The 23,426-nt window shown below is 42.3% G+C and overlaps 7 protein-coding genes across 9 annotated transcripts; 3 read left to right on the forward strand and 4 right to left on the reverse strand.

Annotated features, from left to right (window-relative positions):
* Positions 1–44: 44 nt before the first annotated feature.
* On the reverse strand, positions 45–6,299 carry LOC108106625. The gene is made up of 4 exons (XM_017213828.1): positions 6,168–6,299; positions 1,474–1,673; positions 769–1,412; positions 45–519 (listed from the first exon to the last, which is right to left on the reverse strand). The coding sequence occupies exons 2-4, from the start codon at positions 1,631–1,633 to the stop codon at positions 304–306; spliced, it is 1,020 nt and encodes a 339-aa protein (XP_017069317.1). The 5' UTR covers positions 1,634–1,673; positions 6,168–6,299; the 3' UTR covers positions 45–303.
* On the forward strand, positions 4,825–8,281 carry LOC108106623. Its single transcript, XM_017213826.2, has 3 exons — positions 4,825–5,217; positions 6,528–6,678; positions 6,753–8,281. Exons 1-3 carry the CDS (start codon positions 5,031–5,033, stop codon positions 8,236–8,238), a joined length of 1,824 nt encoding a protein of 607 aa, XP_017069315.1. The 5' UTR covers positions 4,825–5,030; the 3' UTR covers positions 8,239–8,281.
* A 17-nt stretch (positions 8,282–8,298) lies between these two features.
* LOC108106630 (translocon-associated protein subunit delta) lies at positions 8,299–9,156 on the reverse strand. Its single transcript, XM_017213832.2, has 2 exons — positions 8,773–9,156; positions 8,299–8,715 (listed from the first exon to the last, which is right to left on the reverse strand). The coding sequence occupies exons 1-2, from the start codon at positions 9,010–9,012 to the stop codon at positions 8,455–8,457; spliced, it is 501 nt and encodes a 166-aa protein (XP_017069321.1). The 5' UTR covers positions 9,013–9,156; the 3' UTR covers positions 8,299–8,454.
* Positions 9,157–9,803: 647 nt separating this feature from the next.
* LOC108106287 (C-type lectin 37Db) lies at positions 9,804–10,551 on the forward strand. The gene has a single exon (XM_017213253.1). The coding sequence runs from the start codon at positions 9,852–9,854 to the stop codon at positions 10,512–10,514; it is 663 nt and encodes a 220-aa protein (XP_017068742.1). The 5' UTR covers positions 9,804–9,851; the 3' UTR covers positions 10,515–10,551.
* Positions 10,552–12,013: 1,462 nt separating this feature from the next.
* On the forward strand, positions 12,014–15,365 carry LOC108106789. Of its 2 annotated transcripts, none has more exons than XM_017214033.1 (3): positions 12,014–12,807; positions 13,758–14,377; positions 14,493–15,365. In XM_017214033.1, the coding sequence occupies exons 1-3, from the start codon at positions 12,386–12,388 to the stop codon at positions 15,071–15,073; spliced, it is 1,623 nt and encodes a 540-aa protein (XP_017069522.1). In that variant the 5' UTR covers positions 12,014–12,385; the 3' UTR covers positions 15,074–15,365. The 2 variants fall into 2 exon arrangements, with proteins under 2 accessions (XP_017069522.1, XP_017069521.1); XM_017214032.1 differs by having other exon boundaries at positions 14,481–15,364.
* An 85-nt stretch (positions 15,366–15,450) lies between these two features.
* Positions 15,451–17,713, reverse strand: LOC108106790 (CD63 antigen). The gene is made up of 3 exons (XM_017214035.2): positions 17,514–17,713; positions 16,425–16,613; positions 15,451–16,370 (listed from the first exon to the last, which is right to left on the reverse strand). The coding sequence occupies exons 1-3, from the start codon at positions 17,574–17,576 to the stop codon at positions 15,903–15,905; spliced, it is 720 nt and encodes a 239-aa protein (XP_017069524.1). The 5' UTR covers positions 17,577–17,713; the 3' UTR covers positions 15,451–15,902.
* Positions 17,714–19,244: 1,531 nt separating this feature from the next.
* LOC108106719 (extracellular superoxide dismutase [Cu-Zn]) lies at positions 19,245–23,084 on the reverse strand. Of its 2 annotated transcripts, none has more exons than XM_017213954.1 (6): positions 22,978–23,084; positions 21,086–21,155; positions 20,788–21,015; positions 20,488–20,716; positions 20,406–20,427; positions 19,245–19,624 (listed from the first exon to the last, which is right to left on the reverse strand). In XM_017213954.1, the coding sequence occupies exons 2-6, from the start codon at positions 21,146–21,148 to the stop codon at positions 19,513–19,515; spliced, it is 654 nt and encodes a 217-aa protein (XP_017069443.1). In that variant the 5' UTR covers positions 21,149–21,155; positions 22,978–23,084; the 3' UTR covers positions 19,245–19,512. The 2 variants fall into 2 exon arrangements, with proteins under 2 accessions (XP_017069443.1, XP_017069441.1); XM_017213952.1 differs by having other exon boundaries at positions 19,509–19,855.
* Between the last annotated feature and the right edge of the window lie 342 nt (positions 23,085–23,426).

Raw genomic sequence — 23,426 nt, forward strand, 5'->3', positions numbered from 1 at the left:
CACTTTAACCAATATAAATCAAATACTTTAATGATTTGGTAATAGCTTAAGTTTAATGGAAATTATATATATGTTTGGATTTCAGTACAGTCTCATTTCAGTTTGGTACATAACAAAAGTTTCGTCTGCTTAAATTCATATTATTAGCAGTTTAACCTGTATTTAAATTTTAAATGCAACATTATAAAATAACATAGGCAATATAACATTTTCGATATAAAAACTTAATTTTCTTTGCTTCATTTCGTCGCAAGGGATTACCATTAAACATATTAAAAACAAATTGTTTTAGAACTAACAATCTTAGTCGTGAAAAATCGCCAAAAAGTGACTGCTGCAACGGCCATAAGAAAGTCTATCTTGGTCAGGATAAGTTTTAAGGGTCATGTAAGCGTCGTTCAAAGCATTTGCATACTCGTTAAGCTCGATTGTATTAAAGTCCGGTATTAGATCCAGATCCTCATAACAGAAGTATGAGAGGTCATCTTTATCAAAAGCATCGGCCAAATCTTCAAGTAGCTGGAAAATAAAATCGGTTGCTTTAAAAATTCTATAAATATTCTTCTTCATGATTTATATATCCTTTTACCTAATTTATAATTTTTGAATTCAGATTTATAAACTATTTTGTTAACCTAGATCTCATAGAAATTTCATAGCTGTTTGAAATTATTAATTTACGATCAAACGCACAACAGTTTGTTTTAACCCATTTTAAATAAAGGTTTAATAAAAGAAACTTAATATTTTAATTAATGAAATACCTACATATAGAAAGACATATTGCAATGATAAATTACGATAATATTCAGTAGAGATTAGACCGATTGCCGTGGAAACTAAATGATAGTTGCAAACTTTTGGCAAGTTTTTGGACTCGCACATTGCCTTCAGCAACACCACAGCATTTATGATATTTTCACCGCCCTGTTTGAAGCGAAATATCTCCTCTTCAATCGCGCTAATCATAAAGGTGCATTTGTCCGAGCGTTTCGGCCCTGGCGCCCACTTAGGTACCGCCTCCCAGTAAAATCCATCGTAGTAGATGTCAATTGCTGGCATAAAATCAATGGATAATACATGGTTTCTTGACTTTGCAGTAATGATGTGCACATCGCCACAGCGGCTGTATTGTAGCTTGTAATAATCTCTGTTGCCCCAGAATTGGCAACCATGTACATTCTCTAGGAGAACCTCCATCATATTGTGTACCGCATTGCGCTTGAGGTAATAGCGCTTATCAAGTAGCACGTCCGTAAAGTCATTGAATGGTACACGACTGAAGTCCAAGTGCACCATACCAGGACGATGTTGATCCGGGCGCACCAATATATCTTCGATGTAGGGAAACTTTAAAAGAACCATTACATTGAAATTGCTTTCAGAAGTATGAATTCCCAAAGGCCTGCTGCCTACAAAGAATTAAATTTACATATATATATCTAAAGGTAAAGTTAATGCCATATCACTTACCAAAATCTACCATTTTTAACGAGCATGTGGAGGTCAGCACTTTATTACTCTTCAATATATTCATAACAAAATCTCTTACGATGTAGACATCTCTATGGTTCGGTGGTTCCCAAAGTTCACTGACAATCTCATTTAAATGTTGTTCAAAGGTGGAACTCATTTTTCCTTCTCTGAATTCAAGTTTGGATAACAGGAATATCCTTAAATATACAAAATTCATTTATATTAAAGATCTAACATAACAAAAATTTTGACTTAAGTCAAGATAATCTAAACTTTTTAGTAAACAAGCCATTTTTCGAATTTAAAAACATTGTGTAAATAATAATAAATGAGGATACTTAAATTATTGGATATAACTATTATCAAAACATTAGGTCTATATGGGTATAGGTATATTATTTGAACTTTTTGTGTTTGTTATATATAACACTTAGTAAATTCAAATTTAAGTCGTTTAAATCTTTACTGTTGTATGCCTATTTATATAATTTTTTTCAGTCGAATTTCTTAGTTTTATCAGAATTAAAGCATATGAGTCTGAAATTGGTGAGCTGTAATTGTGCTTTTGTTAAAGTAACGGGGACTATATATGTGCTTAAGTAGTACGGATTCTTGTTAGTTCTAGCACTAAGAATTATTCTTAAGCGCATCGATGATAGCGAAAGTTTGAGCATGTTTTCTAAATGGTTGATTTACTAGTAAAATCTTCTAAGTTGAGCTCTGAGCAAACTTTAATTGGCGATTTAATCAAAGATTGCAAATATGCCAAATGATTGGGTCAACACAAAATACAAAATAGTTCCTGGGGGGGTCAAATCCGGGGGCGGTGTAGAAGTAAGTAAATATGTATTGGTTGCAGATTGCATCAAAACTCCGTTAGGCGCCATTTATATAAAAATCGTCTACATAATGTACACGCATACCAATGCTTGTGTATACATATGTATATTTTATATGGTTTTGTATATATAGGCGTCCGGATATAAATATATATATACGACTATATAAATGTACATACGTACATATGTGCACACGCAAAGCGTTCGCCTACTCCGCAGTCCGGACATCGTTTATCGATTTACGAAAGGCAACAACACAGCAACGGCAGCTACAACAACAAGACAACTTTACCAGCGGCGGTAGGCCGCTCTCCCCCGCTCTACGCCACCCGTTCCACCCACTGTGCTCCGTTCCAGCTTGCTGGCATAGACCATAGCCCATAGCTCGCCCCCTTCCAGGCAACAGCACCACTGCCCTCCCCCCGCTCTTCTGTCCCACTCTCTTTTTGCGGCACAGCTACACACAGCAGCAGCAAACGGACATATATACATACATACATCCAAACACACTCACAAACATACAGACAACGAACGGCCCACACACATTCATACACACAGACAGCCAGGCCTTCGACGTCGAACGCCAAAACGCCCAGCGACCCACTACCCGCCCGCCTTCCCACCCCCACCACTCATCCCACCTCTCAGCCCCCTTTCCATTCTACGAATTGCTGCTGCTGCTGTTGCCGTTGCCTTTGTTGTTGTTGCTTTTCCTGCTGTTTGGGGGCTGGCTGTTGATGATAATGATGATGAAGATGATGATGATGTTGGCGTTGGCAATGATGATGATGTTCGGAACTGGCAAACCGGGAGCTGTGGGTGCCAGAGGGAGGGGAAGACCGAGAGTGCTGCAGAGGTTCAGCAGTGGCGGTGTTAAGGTAGAGGGAGGGGTGAGAGCAAGAGCCGGCCGCCAGGACTTGTGCCAAAAGAGTGAGAGGGACGGGGAAGCAGAGACGTCGCTGCTGCGAGTGCGAGTGGGGGCGGGCAGAGAGGCAAAAAGGGGAGGAGGCAGAGGTAGTGGTATGGAGACGAGAGGCGAGGCGAGACGAGAGAAAAGCGAAAAAATACTTATAATAAAAGCAACAAAAAACCCGCACAAGCTGAAGAGATACAAACGTACACACGCAGCCAAAGCTCACAAACACACACACACACACACGACGTCGCCTGGCTAAATATTCGCCAGCGTAAGTATGTGTATGTGTGTGTTAGTTAGGAAGGAGCCAAAGCGGTAGGTAAGTTAACTGGTCGTAGGTTCGCAACAACAAAACCAGAGTCGCAGCAGCAACCAAAGATGAAGAAGACGTAGATGAGGGGGGAGGGCACGCTAACAGAAAGAGACGGATCGATGGAGCCACTTGGCTGAACCAGAAGCGGATCAAGAAGGGGCAGCAGGGAGGTTGTACAACAGTTCCCTTTTAAATGTTTTAATATAATTTTAACATTAATACGAAATTTATTTAAAGGTAATTGCGGTGCTTATAGTTGATAAATAAAATAATACAAGTTTTAATATTTCGTAGGGTGTACCCCATATACGCCCATGGGCTGGCTCGCCCACTCTAGTGTTTTGCTTATCCTGTTCACCTCCTCTTCATCACCTCTTTCTTAAAATCACTTTAACCCTCTCTTCACTTCTTAAACACAATCACTATCTCTCTTAACAAGTGCAATCCTAGCGGTAAAATTAAGCTCTCTTCCGCCAAACTTATAGGGCTAAGCTAAGGATCACTCTCTCCATTTCTAACTGGAACCTTTCTCTCTTCTTATATTTCCATTAATATGATATCCTTTCGATATTTCTTTAGCTTAAGCTATGACCTTGAACTTGACTTGGCGATGGCACGTGATAATCAACAGTTTATTTTGCTGCATTTTAAAATGCATTTAAGCAGCAGATTTTGCCTGCCGAAGAAGTGCGGGCAGCATCGCAATTTTGTCGCGCTTGGTTTTTGTATCCAACACATAGATACATATATACTTATATATAAGTTTATATGTGTGTATATATACATATGTAGGTACGTACATATAAAACACTAGTGCAACTAAGCCCTCTGGTTGGTTTTTGTTGTTGTTGATGCTTTTGCCTGGTGGGCGGTTAACGCTGAAGCGGTGCGAACGCCCATGTCGCCCTCTCCCCTTTCCTTTCCTTCCCCGTCGCCCTCATCGTTTTTTCGTCATGATGAGCTTGCCAGCTTGTTCTTGTTCTTCTTTACACGTCCTCCAACAACGTTCGCTGTTGGGGCTCCGCTTTTGTTGTTGTTCTTGTTGTTGGTTCGGGCTGTCTATGCTTGTATGTGTGTGTATGTGAGTGTGCGCGCGCGGCGGGAGGTGTGAGGGAGGTCGCGGGGCAGTGCGGGGCGGTGAAAAGGCAGGGCATGGCAGGGGCGGTGCGGAAAGGGGAAGAAGTGGAGTGGGGAGCGTACTTGTGTGTGCATGCAGCTCTCGGCGGCGGCGTCGTCATCGTCGTCGTCGTCGTCGTTTCATTCAAGTGTCCAACGTTTGCCGGAGCGGTCGCACACAGAACGGTAGTCGGATAGTCGGACGGTTGGCAGATTCCGATTTTAGCGCTCGCTCTCTCGTTGCCCGCTCTTGCTCTCCAGCTCTCCTATCTCTCTCTCGGTGTCGTTTTGCGGACTGTTAGCAAGGAGGCGCAATCGTATAGAAAAATAAGGAGCTAGCAATAACCGTTAGTAAAAGCCCCCGGTTAGCATGAAGGATGTGAAAGTGGCGCGCGCAATCAGCGAATCTTCAACTACGTCAGATAACACCTCCGATTTCATCGAGATCGTCAAGAAGTACGATGTGGTGTATAACAATCACAATCCGGATTACAAGAACGTCGAAGTGAAGCTGAAGGTGTGGACGCAAATCGCCGATGAGATAGGTCTTTCAGTTGGTAGGTAATAATGCTAGAGCATCTTAACCTCCCCCCACCGACCAGTTTTTTAGTACCACCCCCTCTGACCAACTCGAAACCACACTCAAAAAAAAAGGAGGCGCAGGAAATTGAATTACGTAGAACCCGCGCACACTTCTGTACCGCATATGTACCACCTATGTGTGTATGTATATGTACCTGAAAGCGGCCAAACTCAAACCGCCCGGCCTGATATTTTTCGTACGCTGGTGGTACATATACATCCATATATATGTATGTATGTATATAGAAAAGTTACATATGTGTGTGTTGGAGTGCGGTCGGCAAATTGCAGCGAGAAGCAGAAACAAAAAAATAATAAAAAGGAAAACACACTGGCACGCAGAAAAAACAAACAAAAACAGTTGAAGAGCGAAAACTGCGCGCTCTCTGATGCTGATAGAGAGCGAGAAAGGCACGCAAAGTGAGAGAGAGGGTGGGCTGTCAGGGAGGGGGTGGCAGTGGGAGTCGGCAGGCGGGAGCTTTTCAAAACAAAAACATTGCGTGCAGCATTGCCAGATTCAAAGTTTGGACCAAAACAACCAACCACCTGTGCTGCACCTCAAATTAAATAAAATTTATTTCACTTAAAAATTTTAAATTGATTTATTACCAATAAAAAATAGTTTATAATGAATATTTTTTTTGCCAAATTGATCACCCTGTATTAGGGCCTCTGTTTATCACTTGCTCTCGTGAAAATCTTTCATTTCTTAATATTGCATAGCCGGTAACTTTAACTTTTACTTTTGTTAAGAGATTCATTTTAATAAAGTGTTAAGCATTTCCTAGAATTTTGCCGAAAACTGTTTTTAATAATTGTTCTACGCATTATACATCATTCATATTCAGTACATATGTATGTACATATATAAAGTCACATTATATTCGGGGAATAACAAGAATTATAATTTTTAATAATGACTTACTTTTGTATTAGTTTATTGACACCAGCACTACTTCTTGTTTTGCAATTTAAATACGAAATTTGCGTTTTTTGTTGCTGATTTTCGTTCACAAACTGAGCTTGCAGATCGCGTGATTTTCAGAATAGGAATGAATTCAACGATCATTAATGTGGAAGCTTACTTTTCTGGAAACGCATTTGGTTTGCTTATAAGGACGGATGGTCACACTCCCGCCAATTTTAAATTTTAATTTATCTTCTAGCTTTGAATTTTGTAGCAATTATTAATTATTTAACGTAGGGGTGCATTTATTAAGTATAAAAACTTCTACATATTTAAAGTATATTATTTTTGAAATCACATTTGTTTATTTTTTTCCAGAGGCCTCCAAGCGAAAATGGAAAAATCTAAGGGACAGTTATACGAAGTATCTCCGCTCGTTTCGCGTAGGCACGAAGACCTCAAAGAAATACCAGTACTGGGCACATGCAGATCACATGGACTTCCTGAAACCCTTCCAGGGACCAGGAAGGTAAGTACTCTTTAATATAACACGGACATCGATATGATAACTTGAAGTGAACTTTTTCTCAAACATCCTTGTAGAAACTCTGCTAATGGAAATGGAAAATCCAATGACGAGGACGACACAGAGTGCGATTTTGGTTACCAGGTTTTGGCCAAGGCGGCTAGCAATGGAGGCGAAGAGGAACTGAAAATCACCATTGCCACTGCATCTGCCGGTAGTTCTTCCATTGGGACACATACGGTTAATACTTATACGACTGCATTGAGCAGCACTTCGGCGCCCGCCTTAACGTCAAGTTTGGGCGTAGCCACGCCCCCAAATATGATCTCCCCTGGTAGTAATTTGGGTGGAGCAGGTGGAGTAGGCGCTTCCGGACCGCAAATTCACAATAGTAACAGCAATGGCAGTGCCACCGGAAGCCTTAACTGTGCTGCAGTGGCTCCACTCAATGCAATGACTCCACCTGCCACCAGTGGCTGCAATTCCGCCGTAGTTCTGCCCCTGCCCATCGCACCCGCAACCTCAGCCGCTGCCGCAGCTGCTGCTGTTAGCAAGGCCAATGCTAGTGCTTTGGCCTCGTTGGCCAACCATCTACCCATGGGCTTGGGTGTGGGCGGCTTGGCCCAGCAAATGTTCCCGCTGGCTACGCTCAAGGCGGCTGCAGTAGCTGCTGGACTGCCATTACCACCTACGATCACGCCACCGGGTTGTAGCTCCGGAAGTGGGGCCAACAGCAATGTGGGCTGCCTGATCATCGAACCGCATCTCTTTGCAGCAGCGGATAACTTCAAGAAGGAGCTGACAGCTGCGGCGGCAGCTGGAGCACCTTTGGGATTGTTCCAAAATCTCGCTAACCAAGTACAGAATGCCAATCGGTTGAATGGCAGCTGTCCAGGCGTTAATTTGCCCATTGGCAATCCCACACCTCCACCGCCGCCTCCAGCGCCACCAGCCTCTAAGGTGCGAAGGGTTCAACCTTCGCCGCAAACAACAGCAATAAATCTTAGCTGTTCGGGGGGTAATTCCGGACAAATGCAGCCTCAACAAGCGATACAGATGCCACAAATTCAACAACAGCAAGCAGCGTCGCCCACTAAAACGCGTAAAATCTGCGATCCGCGTTTCCCCAGCGATTGGGATGTGTCCGCCGTGCTGCAGGCCAACCGGGAACTGGACGCCAATACCCTGTTCTTCTTGAGTCTGGCGCGCCAGGTGCGTGCCATGCCCATGAAGTTTCAATCGCTCGCGAAAATGCGATGCATGCGGATCGTCAGTGATTTGGAGCTAGAGTTGGAGAACTTTGACTGCAATGGCGGAGCACCACCGCCAGATGATTCGGGCGGAGGTGGTGCCGGGAATCTCAAGTATTGCAGTATAGATACTCCGCCACCACCGCCCCAGGATGGTTCCGTGGTCATACTCCCGCCGCCAGTCGGTCCCGAGGGCTCCACGGAGCACTTTGTGTATGTGATGTCGCCTTCGCGTGTGGAGAGCATGATCGACATCTCCTCGGACGAGGAGGCGACCATGAACGGTGTGCCCCCATCCACGGGACAGGTTTAAGCATATTCGTACAAGTTATCTCTAAATTAAACTTAAATTAATCTCAAATAGCTTCTATCGTTTGGTTTTTCGATCTGTTTATTCTTGGGCGGCGGGTGATCCGATGCTTAGGTGTACAAAATGTGGAAAAATCTCTGGGACCCGGCCAATTTGATGCTACATGATTTTAGTGCGAATGAATTTCATTCAAGGAATCGATGACGATGGCATCTGCTCTTAGGACTGCACCTTGCCCTTGGTGGTGAAGGCAAAGTAGGCAAATCCACCTACCAAGAAAGCGGCTAACAGCTCGGCCTTAATCCATGGACCCTTGTAGGCGCTCTTGGTGGGCACGGAAATGTCGAGCAGAGATTTTACGGAGGAAACCTTGTCGCCATCACGCTGGGCCTTGCGCACATTGGCATAGCCATCCTCGTCAAAGAGACGCAGCTGAACATTGCCGCTGCTGCCCTGCTTGATGTCCTCCACCCAGCTCACCTAGTACGGTACAAGTTTTATACATACAAAATATGTAGTGAAGTACACTAAGCTCACCTGGTACTTGTCGTCGCCCACTTTGGCCACTGGAACCACCTTGCCGCAAGGGAACTCGGCGAATAGACTGGCAGGAGCCGATCCACTGCACTGCAGCGAGAACTCACCCACATGGGCCAGCTGGGTCAGAATGGTGGCATCCTGTGTGCTGAAAGAGCTCACGGTGGCCTTGCAGCTTCCATAGACTCCAGACGCGCAGACTGCGGCAATCAGGCAAATGGCAAACAGTTGATGGGACATCTTGATCGGGTTTTAAGGTGGTTTTTATTGAGGAATCAATAGATGAAATGGAACTTATCAGCTATCTAACTCGTCGGCCTGGCACTTTCTTTCTCTCTGAAACGACTCTGAACGCCACGACAGCACCATACGTCACTTGACAGCTCCGAAAATTACCGACGTCGTTCGCGGTTAATGGTCACACTGGACCCCGCCAGGGATGGTTACAATCGTTAGCCAGATAATAGCTATAAATAGCTAAAAAAAGTTGAAATTGCCTAAGTTAGTCAAAAATTTCAAGTATAAAAATGCTAAAAACAAATAAAAATTTGAATAAGAAACCAGTAGAAAATAATCCTTTTTATATCCAACAACAAATAAAACCAATTATAAAAATTCTTTATGTTATTTTGTGTTAGTTTGCCAAAAGCAATACTTGAATTAGGATTATCTATGATTTATGATGATTTATAACCATTAAATACAAAATTGACATAATATAAATGAGTTTAAGGTTCAACACTGTTATCAAAAAATTAGAATTAGTTTAAAAGGCTTATACATACATTACCAAAATATTATTAAAAATAAATATAGAAACAAAAGTACATTTAAAATTATAATTATTTTATTAAATGTCGCGACTGATAATGCTAAGTCTGGACTGCAAATTCATTTGATAATTATCAATTTTATAGGAGGAAGCGGGGCTATCTCAGTTCATATGAATTGATAATAAAGGTTCGTAGGTACCAAGAAAGGTATAAAATAGGCCTTTCAGAGCCAGGCGAGATTAGTTGAAAAATCTCTTAAAACTTGACCGCGTCGTGTTTAATCATACTGTTCGCACAATTTCCAAAATGCTACGAACTGCAGTCGTTCTCTTCTGTTTTCTACTGGCCTCAAATAGTATGATCTCCGAATGTAAGGTTGAAGATCTAGTTACCCAGTGCGGTGCATTTTGCTTTCGATCTCTATGGCCTGTCCTGGATCACATTTCCTCACATCATGGACCAGGGTCCAACGGCAGCGATTTGAATCAAGAAGAATTACGACAAAGGTTGGACACTGTTGAAAAACAACTGGCTGCCCAGCAACAGACTATATCTAACTTGATGTTAGCACCGGCTAAAAAAGCGAAAGAAATCCCAAAGATCTTTCAGAAGATCGGTACAGGCTTTTATTATATTGAACAAATTAAAAAAATGAATTGGTTTGCCGCTGGAGAATACTGTCGTCGAATAGGAGGACACCTAGCGAGCATCCAAAATGATGACGAGCTGAACGCCATCACGGACAAACTCCCATCTTCAGCTGACTTCTGGATAGACATCAACGATCTGGCTGATACAAACACTTACGTGTCCTCCACTTCTGGAAATAAAGCAAACTATATAAACTGGGGTGTGGATCAGCCAACTAATGACGACGAACACTGTGTTCTTATTAATGAATTAATGTTTGATAGGGGCTGTTTTCATTTCCAGCATTTTATTTGTCAAGCCGGCGATGATAATGAGTAAAAACAAACAATAAAATATATTATTATTAATCTAAAAACATTGTTTCTTATTTAAAATCGAATAGTGCTCTGCATTGAGCCATTCTTTTCGAAATTTCGGTTGAATCAATGCATTTGTTTTTAAAGTTATACCAACATCAACCTATACACAGGCCGTTCCAGTTACAGTAATTCGATATCGACGCTTCTTCTAATTAAAATAAGTTTTTGTCTGACAGTTTTTCAACGGTACCGCTTCGTATTTGGCAAAGAATCTATCAAATATTTACTGCATTTCGATTGTAATTGATTTTGAATTGCAAAAGTCAGACAAACAGTCGAGTACAAAAAAAATCGTAGCTCTGTCTTATCAAAGTCAAGTCATAAATATTGACTTTTGAGCTGGGAATGATTAATGCCCGTGCCCATTCCCATCATCCGAATCGAATTGGCCTTTCAGCTTTGTTTTAAGTACATTTTATTGGCAATCAGAAAATCGGATACTTTCGTATAAATACTTTGGCTAGCAGGCCGTACATATGTTTGGTTGATGTGCCTGTGACCTTGAAGTGGGCTTGATTTGGTTTCTTGCTTTTTTGGATTTTTATGCCATTTTGTGTTTGTGTTTGCCTCGGGCTCGGCTCCGTTCAACGTTATGTTCGTTACTTTCCTTTGATTGCCACCGCGCACGGAACTTTTCCAACGAACTTTGCATGTCTTTGATGAATTTGAAATTGTCACAAATGTGAAAGTTTTTCACTTGCCATCCCATCCGAATCCGAGATACAGATACAGATACAGATACTTATGCCCGCCTGTGTGCGGCAAACAACTGAATTTGCATCTAACATTTCGACTTGACATTGAGCGACTTGTACGCATTTCTCCTCTTACTACTTCGTTTTGTTTATATTCTTTTGCCAAAATTCATTCATTCATGGCCGGATTTGCATATTGCCAAAAATGCTGTAATCCTTTCGATTACGAGGCGTCCGGGTGGGTGGCTCGCAAATGAAAACAAAAGTTCGTGCGGGTTCATTGAGTCGGAGTCGAAAACTTGCCAGACCCACCGAAATTGCACGTGTCTTGGGGAGGGGCGGGAGACAGGAATCCGTAGCTGGCAGGTGGATAGATGGGTGCACTGAACAAAATTTTAGTAAATATGATAAACTTTAATGATAGTTTTCCATAGTTAAAAGTTACAAATTACAGTTTTACCACTCATATGGAATCTGTTTAAAATAATGCTAGAAAATGAATATACTTTTCTTTCAGTGTAGTTCTGTGGATGGTTGTCTGACGTGTGGGTGTGAGCAGGAAATGGAACAAACAACCGAACTCCAAAGAGAGCCAGAGCCAGCATAACAGGCGATTCCTTGCCAACGTTGCGATTTTGTTGATTGTTTGTTGGCAACATAAACGAACCCCTCCTTGCAAACGGAAAAAAGGAAAGAAAAAAGTACCGATTCCGGTTCGGAGTCCGAAATTCTTCATTCACAAAACGCAGTCGGTGCATGGCATTCGAGCCAAGTGGACGTGGAAGCCACCTCGATCTCGGCCAGAGAGGGATCACATACCCAAAGTGGCTTTCGCTTTCGTGACGGTTCACGGTTTACGGTTTATGGCTTCCCTTGGGTTTCCATTTCAGTCCGTCTGCTTTGTTGACAAAGTTATTGCCTTTGGCTTAATGACTTCGTAATTGATTTGCATTCGATGTGCCACATTGATTGGCAATTGAAACGTAAGGCAACGCTGGCTCTTTGCAACGCTGCCTGCCCGAGAACCTCTTAACTCCTCAGTGGCCCACTCCAGAAACCAACTCCATTCCACTCCATAACCACTCATTGTCACCCGTTGCTAATCAAGGATATCAAGGATAAACTGACTTTCAACATGTCGCTGTCTGTGGCCAGCCGTCGTCGCCACCAGACGACGAACGCTCCACCGTCCACCACGAACTCATCCTCATTGACTTCCGGTGGCCGTTATCAACTACCATTATCCGTGCGCAAGCAGCATTCTTTCATCGAGCCCACTGCTAGGTTCTCTGCCCAGCAGAGGGGCTATCTATCCAGAGGTCTCTCCGTGGGCCGATCCATCGAGAATATCCGCCAGAAGCTTTATCCTGTGGGCAGGCAGACATCTTTGGCCGTGGAGGAGGTAACACCAAGGATTGCACCCCGCATTACAGTCTCTCAGGTGCAGGGCTTAAGGCTGAGGGATAAGAGTCTGGTGGCTTGGTCTTCCACTTCATCATTGCTAAAAGATCAGGAACCGGAAACGGCAACACAAGCTGAACCGGCAGAGGCCAAGATGTAAGTATTTAATATAGGACTAAAGATTAAGTTGGAGTCTTTTCAAATTTTTCAAGCAATTTAGATTGATTTTTGTTTTAGCCCTAAAGTGTCTAATGGGCTAAACTAGAATTTGAATATCCACCATTTGGTAGATTGTCGCACCTATGGAAACCCATACGGTAGTATCTTTGTTTGACCTTGGTGCCAGCAGGAAGGGTGCGTATTGGATTCCACTCACTGTATATCTACATATATACATACGGATATATATACGTAATAAACTCAATAGCTCCAATCGTAATGCTAGTCCCGATATCATCTATATAAATATGCCGAAAGTGACACTTTCGATATCAGCGTCGCGTCAAGTTCTGTGTGCAATTTGCATGCTTCACGCCCAAATCAAATGCCAAAGTTTTATGTTCCAGTGCATAACACACGCTAGACATGCTCGAGAAGGTGTATATAGTATATAGTATAGACCATGCTAGACCGGGGACTCCCACGTATAAACACCGCCCATCGCCTGGCGGCACACTTAAGTCGATCATTGCCTCGGAATCGCTGACAAGATAGCTAAATAGCTAGAAGGAAAAACTTAGGGCTTGATAGCGTTTAGTTGGCGGTTCAATGACCCTCAGACTCATAGACTCACTTTCACTTCTGTCGGTGTTTTGGGCGCCAATTGCCAACATGGTAATTGACATGGTTTCCTTTTTCAACGGGCTGGCTGGCTGACTGGCGGTGGCGAAATCCAACACCCAAGTTAATTTCTATTTCTGTGCCTTGCATGATTCCGAATCGAGAACAGCATAAATTGCCCCGCAACTAATGCCAAATAATTTGATTTAAATTTAGCCGGGTGGCGGGAGTAGGTCACTCGAAACTTTCCATTTCCATTACGATTTCCATTTCGATTTCGTTTTCCCTCTTTCCTAACCCTAACAACTTTCATTATCCTTTTGCAGTAGCGCCAAGGCGGACAAGAATCGCATTAATCTCAATATTGTGCTGTCGCAGACCATTCGGGCGACCAACGAGAGGGAACAGGAAACGGAAGTGGATGTAGAGACCGACCACATTAGCGACATTGAGGGCAGTCATCCGGTGGACACGTCAGATATCCCACCACAGTTAAGCATCTCGCCGGCCCTGACCGTTCAGAGGCGTCCGCCCCTGGTGCGTGCTATGTCCGCTCCGGTCCGTGGACTGGACGAGAGCAGCAAGGGCGTCATTGCAGCCAGCAAGCGTAGCCAACAGAAGCTGCGACGTCGTAAAATCTTCACGAGAACACCCTCGTCCTCGGTGGCTGGTGGTGTATCCGTGCCTCTAGATGTCATTGGGGATACCACGTCGTCCGGTTCGGCCGCAGGAAATGGCACCAAAAAGACATTGAATCGAGCACGAAGTGTTGTTGCTCCCGATGTCATTACCCTGGTGTCACTACTAAGTTCCGAGGGCAGTGACTCCGAGCGGGAGGACAATAGTTCAGTGGCAGTAACATCGCCACCAGCTGGTGGACCGGAAAAACAACAGCCGGGCGCCACGCAGCGAAGGGCTCCGCTGCTAAGGAAGACGGGTAAATCGGGTAAGTCTACAGATCAGTTCGGAAATCTTATCTTTAGGATTTTATTTTCTCTTAACTGAGAACTTTAACCCCCAATTGAAACCCAACTAAAGCTTTTTGGCAGTCTCGTTTCAAGACAGCTATCCGCCCACCTTCCAATTGGCCTCCAAGGAGTACTCTCACATGATACGCCGTGGATCGATAGCACCATTAGCAGCCCGAATCCGAGCCAATCGACCGCCCACAGCACCGCCTGTTTCCATTTTCCTAACCGAAATCCAGGCCAAGATGGACCAGCAGACGAAGAAGGAGGAAAGCGGTGAGCTGCCAGCTGCCACCTTGTCGCCGGACGAGGCCAAGAAGGAGAACAACAATAATGCGGCCAACTGTGAGGAGCAACAGCCGCCGCCGGATCATAACTATCCGGTGTATGTGCGCAGTCTGAAGGAGCGCGAGTGCTGGAAATTGCATCAGAAGATGGGCGCCAAGGGTGTTAGTGTTAGCTATGAAACGGTATTGAGGGGCATGCTAACGCCCACGGAATTCAGGCACTTCCAAAAGCAGCGGGAACAAGAGGAGGCCCGAGTCCTCGAAGAGGCCGAAGCTGCCGAAGCAGCCGCTGCAGCTGCCATCCTTGAGAGCGGCGAGAAGGAGGGCCGTAAGCCACCAGTTACGGCCATTGAACGTCTCTCGGAAGCTCTGCTCCAGAGCAAGTAGAGAGATTAGCAAGTAGAGAGAACCAAGTTCCAGACACCTTGGAACGTGACCATTTAATTGCATTTGCTCCCTAGAGGATGTAGCCGTAGTCGAGCACTCGTTAAAACGCAAACGCACCACGCTGAGACACCATATCGACGTCCACTCGTAGTTCTAGATGAATACCACGAATCCCTGGACCCTCCCCCCCATTAAATCCTTATGAATTTCTTTGGCGGGACTCAAGCTTAAGTGGACGCTGAGCCTGGCCAATATAATCGTAGATCCAACGTAGATCCATAACAATAAAGCGTATTAGATGGACACCAAAGTATTTAAGTTTTGGGAATTCATTTGCTAACCAGATTGTTGGTTAATATTTATTTAGCAATACAACGAAATGGTTACCTAAGATGGTTAATATTTATTGGACAATAGAAAGCAACAATTTCTCATGTGTACGCAGGGTTATTAACTATTCAAATTTTGTTTTAACATTATGGTTTAATTTTTACAAAAATGGAATACAAAATGAGAATGATAAAGGAAGGTTTAATAAGTAAGAAAAGCACATAAACAATTTTAAGATTTAGTTACCAAAGAAATCATATTTTAAGAGAGTTTTCATAGAAATAAGTTATAGATTTCATGAAGATGGTTAATGACGATTTAAACTGACATGGTTTGTTGCGCTTTTCCCATACACATTCCTCTCGATTTGCCTTTCTGGGGTTAAGTAAATTGAGCAGGGGCTTGATTCAAAGGTAAAGTAATTTCAACTACATAAAATTAAACAGTAATCAATAATATATAGATATAGATAGACTTAATGTGATGATTACAAAGAGTATTACTTGGCCCTCTCCTGTCGAATGGAGTTGGCCAAATAGCAGGCCAGAACGATGCCCAATATTTGAATAAACGCAATGCCAATACCCACACCGATCAGGATAATGGCGTTCTTATCGATACGATCCTTCAGCTTGCCGACACAGCCATCCTGGAAGTACTTGTCCTTGCCCAGTGCCGGTGATTCCAGACAATGTCCCACGTTAGTGTCAATGAACTGCGGCTGACAACAACTGCCCGGCAGCGTTTTATTTGCACTCAAAGTTCTCCAATCTGCTGGAGAATCAACGCCACAGCACATCAACTTCATTTGGATGTTGTCCCAGGCCATGGTGTCCTCGGTGTTGGAACGCTTTATGGATTCCTGTAGTGAGTTCTTCACCATCGATTCGAGATCCTTTTTGAAAACGCTGGCCGCAATGCCCACGGCCAGTTCCACGATGAAAATAACGGCCAGAAGGACAGCGAACTGTTTAGGTAAATCAAGTTAGTTAAACGATATATATAGGTAAAGAAAACTAACCGTTATTAGCAACGTTGGCGACTCTTTGATTGCTCCAAAACATCCCAGGGAAGCAATCAGGAATATGACCAGACCCGTGACTATGAGAACTATTGGTGGAGCTAGGACTCGACCCTCCACAAAGTGATTAAACTCATTAACATCGGCTAGGACAACGGCACCAGCTATAAGAATTCCCAGGCCAGAGATCTGTAAGAAATTTGATTCAACTGATTAATCGATTAATCGACTTCCAATATTTCCGGGAAAACCATTTAGTTAATGGCTGGCCACCCAATCATTGTCCTTAATCGAGTTGTATATTTACATTCCCTATTCTAATTGAACGATAAAAATCACTCACGACACTCAGTCAATGGAATTTCCATGTTCAAGTCCATGGCGTCATTGAAAGTTGTCCGTTTCAGTTCAGTTTTGTCAATGCGAAGGACACTCGCTGACCATGTCCTTTGGAGCACGCATATATATCTCGCATGTCGTTACAAGCAAATCGCGTTCCTGGCCATGTGGGCAGTCAATAAAATGAGAATGAGAATGCCATTTTCCAGCGATACTTATCTAAATGAGGCACCTAAACAGGACTCGATGCATCAGTGTAGTTGTGGGGTTTCGAGTGACGTTAATTATGGCGAATTAAATGAAAATTACTATGTGATTGATCTAATTTCCTGGGTAACAAATATTTGCAAGGGTTGTTATTTAAAGGTCATCTTTAAGGGGTTAATAATGGAATTTAAGTCTTAAGATTTGATGGTTGTTTCTTAGCAAGTTCTTAAAAAGTTACATAAGTTGAAAGTTGGAAGAAACGATGTTGTGATATTTAAAAAGATATTCTGTTAAGTCTGGCATATTAGTTTTATAATGAATCCAATCTAATACTTTGAGAATTGTTAACTAAAATGAGATCTCCTTCAAATTGTCGAGATTTAAAAGATTAAATAGAGTTCATTTTATGATCAGAGAATTACAAGATCAAGGTATTATATTATATATTAAAGCCATAGATCATTTCCGTGTTTCACTTCATACTAAACATTACTTTAACTGAAGAAAATTAAGTTAATTAGCTTTTCTTTATATCTCACTTACCGCAAACAGAACATTAAAGGCAAACAAGACATATTTGATTAAACTCGGACCGCAAGAACGCATTTTCTGTGGAATTCAGTAAGTTCCAAACTTATTTCAACTTTCGATCAAACTTTAATCCAAAATTTAGGACCACTTTGGTGAGAGATGATGATGCTAGTTAGCTTGGACGATCGCCCGATGCGACTGACCGAAGTGAAGTTAGACCACGAACTGACCAGAGCAACGGTCTGGCCGGGCTTTAGAAGGGTCCGGTTATGTTGTGGCCACTTTCTTTGGTTGGCACGGGCAACGGATCCGGATTACGACGGAATGGGGTGGCAAGTTAGGAAGTTAGGAGGAGCACAAAAAGTAAAAGCGAGTGAAAGTCTTGGAGGCCCGTTTCGAATTCAGGCCAGGCATGATTAGGCACGGGAATCGGAATAGGGATCGGGGGGCTGGAACTTCCCCGGAATGGCTTATTGCTTTATAACCTATTTCGTTGATTCAACATTCGATACGAAAGAACTTTGACCAAAGCGAAGGCGGCGGAGCATTTGGTTGCGTTTTGTGGGTCGCCCGGGGCTTACCTCACTACACCCGCAATTGCTACACCTTCAGTTTTCCGGCTGGGTCATTGCACTTATTACCATAAAAATTCAACTGGCCGTAACACCCACCAACTCACGACGTCCTCTCTCTGTGGTGTTTGCCTTTAAAATTCAGCACTTAGCACTTGGAACACGACCGGGTCCAAGGCGAAATTAATTGCGTGCTTTCGTGCGAAGGCAAAAAAGAAAGTTCCTTTTCTCGCTCTCTCTCTCTCTGCAAAACAAATCCAAATTCGTCGGGACTGTGCGAAATAATTAAAGACGCCCAGAAGTATGCCACCATTTTTTGTAGATGATGTTAATGTTGCGTGTCGGGAATTATGGCTCTAACTTCTAGTAACTGGAATCCCACTGAGTTGACCCATTCTTTGCTTTTTTTTTCGCCATATCTACCTAAAGAAATCTTGCAAATATAAAAAACCCAAAGAACTGTTGCTTGACCATTAGGAAATCACTGGGAACTGCAGTTCTTTGAATGATTGAAGGGCAAACATTTTCTGAAGGCTTTCGCAATTTAAAGAAAATTGTGGCCCTAAGCTGGAATTTAGCACTCAAATGTAAGGGAAAGTTATATGCCCCAATTACTTTGAGAATAAAGGTGGGTGAAAGGTTAGGAATAATAAAAGACTTTGGTGACGTTATTCGGTCTTTTTCAGGATTTCCATTGGCCTTTTCTAATTATAGTTTTCCTGATAACTTGGGGTGATAAGTTATTTGGTAAGAAATTCACTGGAATATAGTGATTTGAGTTGTAGAATTGTGAAATATGTGTTATGTAATGTTTTTTATTGTATTTAATATGATGTAGAAATTAAAGTCTTTAAGATTTTTTATTGGTTTTTTAAGATTGATGGTTGAAAGTAGACTTAATGGAGCTTTGTAACTCCCTGCCTATATGTGCTATAAACTCCACTTTTTTTTTTCATTGTTTAATCTTATCAAATTAGATGCAAAATGCTTGAACAATCTTAATATATAAACATATCAATGACGAATCAGTTTTATGGTCCCTCCAATATCACAACCCCAAATGTTTTTGTCTAATCTCCTTATAAACTTAAAAGATAGCCCTATCTGAAATGTTTTCATCTCAATCACTTTTTGTTATCATTTTGAACGTGCCACCCAAAAAAGATCAAAATACAAATAACAAATTTTATTATCAATCAACTCAAACATAATACAAGTAGCTAAGTTAGTTCCTCAGATTTAACTATTTCGGGTGGATAATGCTGTTGTCGTGGCTGGAGTATTATAATTACTTGGGTGGTATGTTGTGGGTGTGTGACTGACCAATGGTGTTGTGATTAGTATGTAAGTTGGGGATGCAGATCTCTACGATGACCAAATAGTCTCCCATGCCACATGCTCTCATTCGATCCAAAATCCGTGCAGGTGCAGTTGTTAGGTTAGTCGAGGCTGCGGGCCATAAAGATGGCAACGATTATGGTCAGGATGGAGAAGGAATAGCGTAGGGCGCCGGCGCCACCATCGCGACATGGCCACTCGTCCACATCCGAGCTGCAATTAAAGGTGGAAACGGGCGAACAGGTAGTAGTCTCGCGTTCTTACAGATACAATTGGTGCGAAAACGGGTACGGATAGGGGTATGGATGGGGATATGGATATGGATATGGATAGGGATAGCGCTGTAGTGGATAGACAACATGATCTTGTGGCTCCTCATGGGGCACATAGTACAGTGGTTGAGGGCGTGGTGTTGATGGTGCAGGTGCAGATACAGATGGAACACTGGAAAACACACAATGTAAGTTCACAGTGATGACAGAGGCCTAAGCTGGGTTAGAAAACCATTCCGATTCCGAGTGGTAGCTGTTATTCCAATATCCCCCATCTTATTTTTCGGCTGCTAATGATGTTAGTACGAATGGATTGGTAAGAAACCCTTTGTCATACCCACCCACTCACAGAAGCAACCCCACAAAGAGAGGCAGTTTGTTTAGGCCATGAATGAGTTGGTAAAATACAAGTGGCTCATACCTACAAATGCTGGCAATGTTTAGCTTAGATTTCGGTTAATTTTTGTTGATTTTATTACACACAAACAAATGGCAGGACAGACGTTAGGGTAAATCGAGTGAGTCAGTGAACTGAGACGGTTAATTGAGGGAAATGTGTAAGCCAAAACGTGTAGGGTTGTATGAGTGTGGATGGGTGGGTGGAAGAACAGGAAAAACTGGGAAAACATTTCATTAGTTACTGCGCCTGGGAGTTACACAACTACACATAAAATATTCGAGCAGCATATAGCTTTGGCTGTCGGGTTGGATGGGATATTTACTTGATGCCAATAACACCGCAGGCTGTAAGATAGGAAAAACATTATTTTAACTATAATTATGTATATTAATTTAATAACTTACCAATGCGACCGCCTGCATTGCCAGTCTTCTTGGAATCCGTGTGGTTGCCCAGGCCCAGATCATCCTCCAATTCGTGGACAACAACTCCCCTGCCAATGACTGCCAGTTTGCCAGTAAGAGTGATCACCGGATCCGTGTATGTGATGTCGATGATGCCCGAGGAGTTGGCCTCTAGGTTGCCCAGATCACCAACGTGACGCACCTCGTGATCGGGACCACCATGGTCAACCTAAACATTCATCAAACCTTTATTAGTTTTCCAAATTTCTCTCTAAACCTTGCTTAATAGCCTTAGCTTACCTTATCAGGATTGTAATGGGCACCCATGCTGGTGCATCCATTGGTCAGATCTCCCTTCTCATGAATGTGGAAGCCATGCTTTCCCTCCTTCAAACCCTCCAGCTGGACGCGCACATGGACATTCTGACCGCAGTCGTTCTGGGTAAAGGTCACGTTGCCCTTGACCTGGCTATTATCTGATTGCACAGGTCCGATCAGATAGGCTATAGCTTGAATGGGCATATTACGCTGCACCGTAGAGTATGTAAAGTATCTTAATTATAAAGTTAAGGCTTTAAATTATCATCGTAAAACTTACCGTTTGAGCAGCCGAACAGATGGTGGCACTAAGTGCCAAGGCAACTATAAGATATTGCAACATTTTTGAGCTGCAAGGAAATTATCTAGTTAAATAGTTATAATAGTTAACTGCGACACGTGCACGTGAAGGGTGCTGAAAGATTTATCAAGCTATAAATAAATATTTTTAACTAAATTGAGTGCCACAAACATGTAAAGTCTCAGCTTGACTAAAACTAGAGATGGTGCAAACTATTACAATGAGAGATCAGATTTAAAATATATAAGCTTTAAAAAATAATGCTAAGTAAAGCAAAGAAGCTATAGGTTGGTCATTCGTTGGGTGTTAATAAAATTTAGAAAAATTCTCTATAAAAGTTGAAAATACTATAAAATATAAAAAAAATATTGATCTTAACTTTCACAGAAACTTAAAAGCTATATTAAGCCCTTTTTGAATTAGCCATCATAACTTCATGAATAATTTTTCTGAAGCCCGCTTAATGTAATCCCAAAATCCCAATCCCAACCCCAGCTCATCTCTGGCTTGGACGTCATCAGGTGCACATACTCTTGATTCCATTAAAAGCCGGACAGTTGTGTGCGGAATTGAAGCGCCTAGCCTCAATTTATGAAACGATTTGTGGGTCATATATGATGTGCGAACGGGCATTATTATTTATGTGTGTGAATAAACGATACCCAAACGAAAACTTAATGCAAACAGCCTTTTTCACAGGGTTAAGTGTGGCTGCGGGGAAGGTCAATCAACAATCTCTTTTTCGTACGCACTTTGCTTCCAATGTCCCAAATGAATGAATATTTGCCGGCCAGCAAAATAAAAATTATTATTATATAGTAGTTTATCGGTGAAATATTTGTTTATGGGTCCCTAGAGTTCCTTAGACTTCCCCCGAGCCTTATCAATATATGTATATGTCGGCGATATGCTGGCGATCTTGCCAACTCATGTTTGGAAAGGCGGTCTTCAAACGCGGTCACTGCCTGGTCTACAAGTATCCTTATCTGCACTTGAACTCGTTTCCATAATTTACGATTCTCACGATTGAGTTCGGCTGGCCCTATCTTTCGGAAAATGCGATTAGAAGTGTTTTTTTTTTTTTTGGTAACCTATTTGCTTATTCTGGTTCAAACTGTCACGAAATGGTTGGCAAATTGCAACTAATAGCCATCGTTTGTCCATCAAAAGAGGATTATTAGGGCCAGTGTTTTCTAATTGAATATGATTGATTTGAAAATAATAACTAAGTTTGAGTTTCAGCCGGAATGTTATATGCTAATGAGACGTACCTTATCTGAACAGTATGATCACAGAGCTCATCATGAATTTGCAAACAATAAAGCAAAGATTATTTGATTTCTCATTCTGTGACTTGGCATCTAATTTAAACGCTAAGTTTTGTGATAAGAGTGAGGGAGACATAATTTACATATATCGAAAGATAGGAAAATGGGAAAACACTTGTTTGACAACAAGCTTTTCATGAAGAAGAATTTCATTGAAGTTTTTAGACTGAGGAATGTATGGAGAGTATTTTTGGTCTCAAGTGCATTTTATCCCACTCACGTCTGGGGATATATAACTCGGATTTATAACTGGTTACCTTAAACCATTCAAGGGCAAGCGGACAACGTACGCTGTCGAAAGAGAGAACCGAAAAATATGTAAAGTAAACTGCGTTTTGGGGTAACTGGTTTTTGTTTTTGGTAATACGCAATCTCCAGGTAATATACGTTTGTATGTAAATCTGGTTCTAAACAGTAAGCAAAACCAATAAATAATGAAAACCGTTTAATCACAAAGTCTTAACTTCAGCTTAACCTTCACCCATTAATCCCGATTTCTAGCCCTTGTTCTTGATTTTTCACTGCTGTCAGCAGCGTACTCACCTTGTTAGCAACTATTTAATAATTGGGTAGTGATTGTTTTTTGCGAAATTTAAGCGATTGCACCTCTGTACCGTTGGAGAACTGCGACGAAACTGTTTCGAGCCCCTGGCATTGCCATCGCAAATCGACTCGCGCGCCGTGAGTATTTATTTCGGGGGGAGATTTAAGGAGAGCGGAGAATGGAGATTGGAGAATTGAGAATTGAGAGCGGCATTGGCAGAGCGGCGGAAATTGCAGTGGGTGGTCAGCACGATCGCGTGGGCTTGGAGATCCGCTCTTTGGCTTATCTCGGTTTTATGTTACCTGACTCTCTCGCTCTCTGTCTCTCTCTGTTTCTGACTAAATCTATATCTCAATCAACTGCAGATTGATCAATTATACTTTTCCTGACAAAATATCCATTACTCTTTTTACTAAAATTTTTAAATTATATGTAGTATTTAGCTGTT

This window comes from Drosophila eugracilis, unplaced genomic scaffold, assembly GCF_018153835.1.
Source record: "Drosophila eugracilis isolate 14026-0451.02 unplaced genomic scaffold, ASM1815383v1 contig_90, whole genome shotgun sequence".
Classification (NCBI taxonomy): Eukaryota; Metazoa; Arthropoda; class Insecta; order Diptera; family Drosophilidae; genus Drosophila; species Drosophila eugracilis.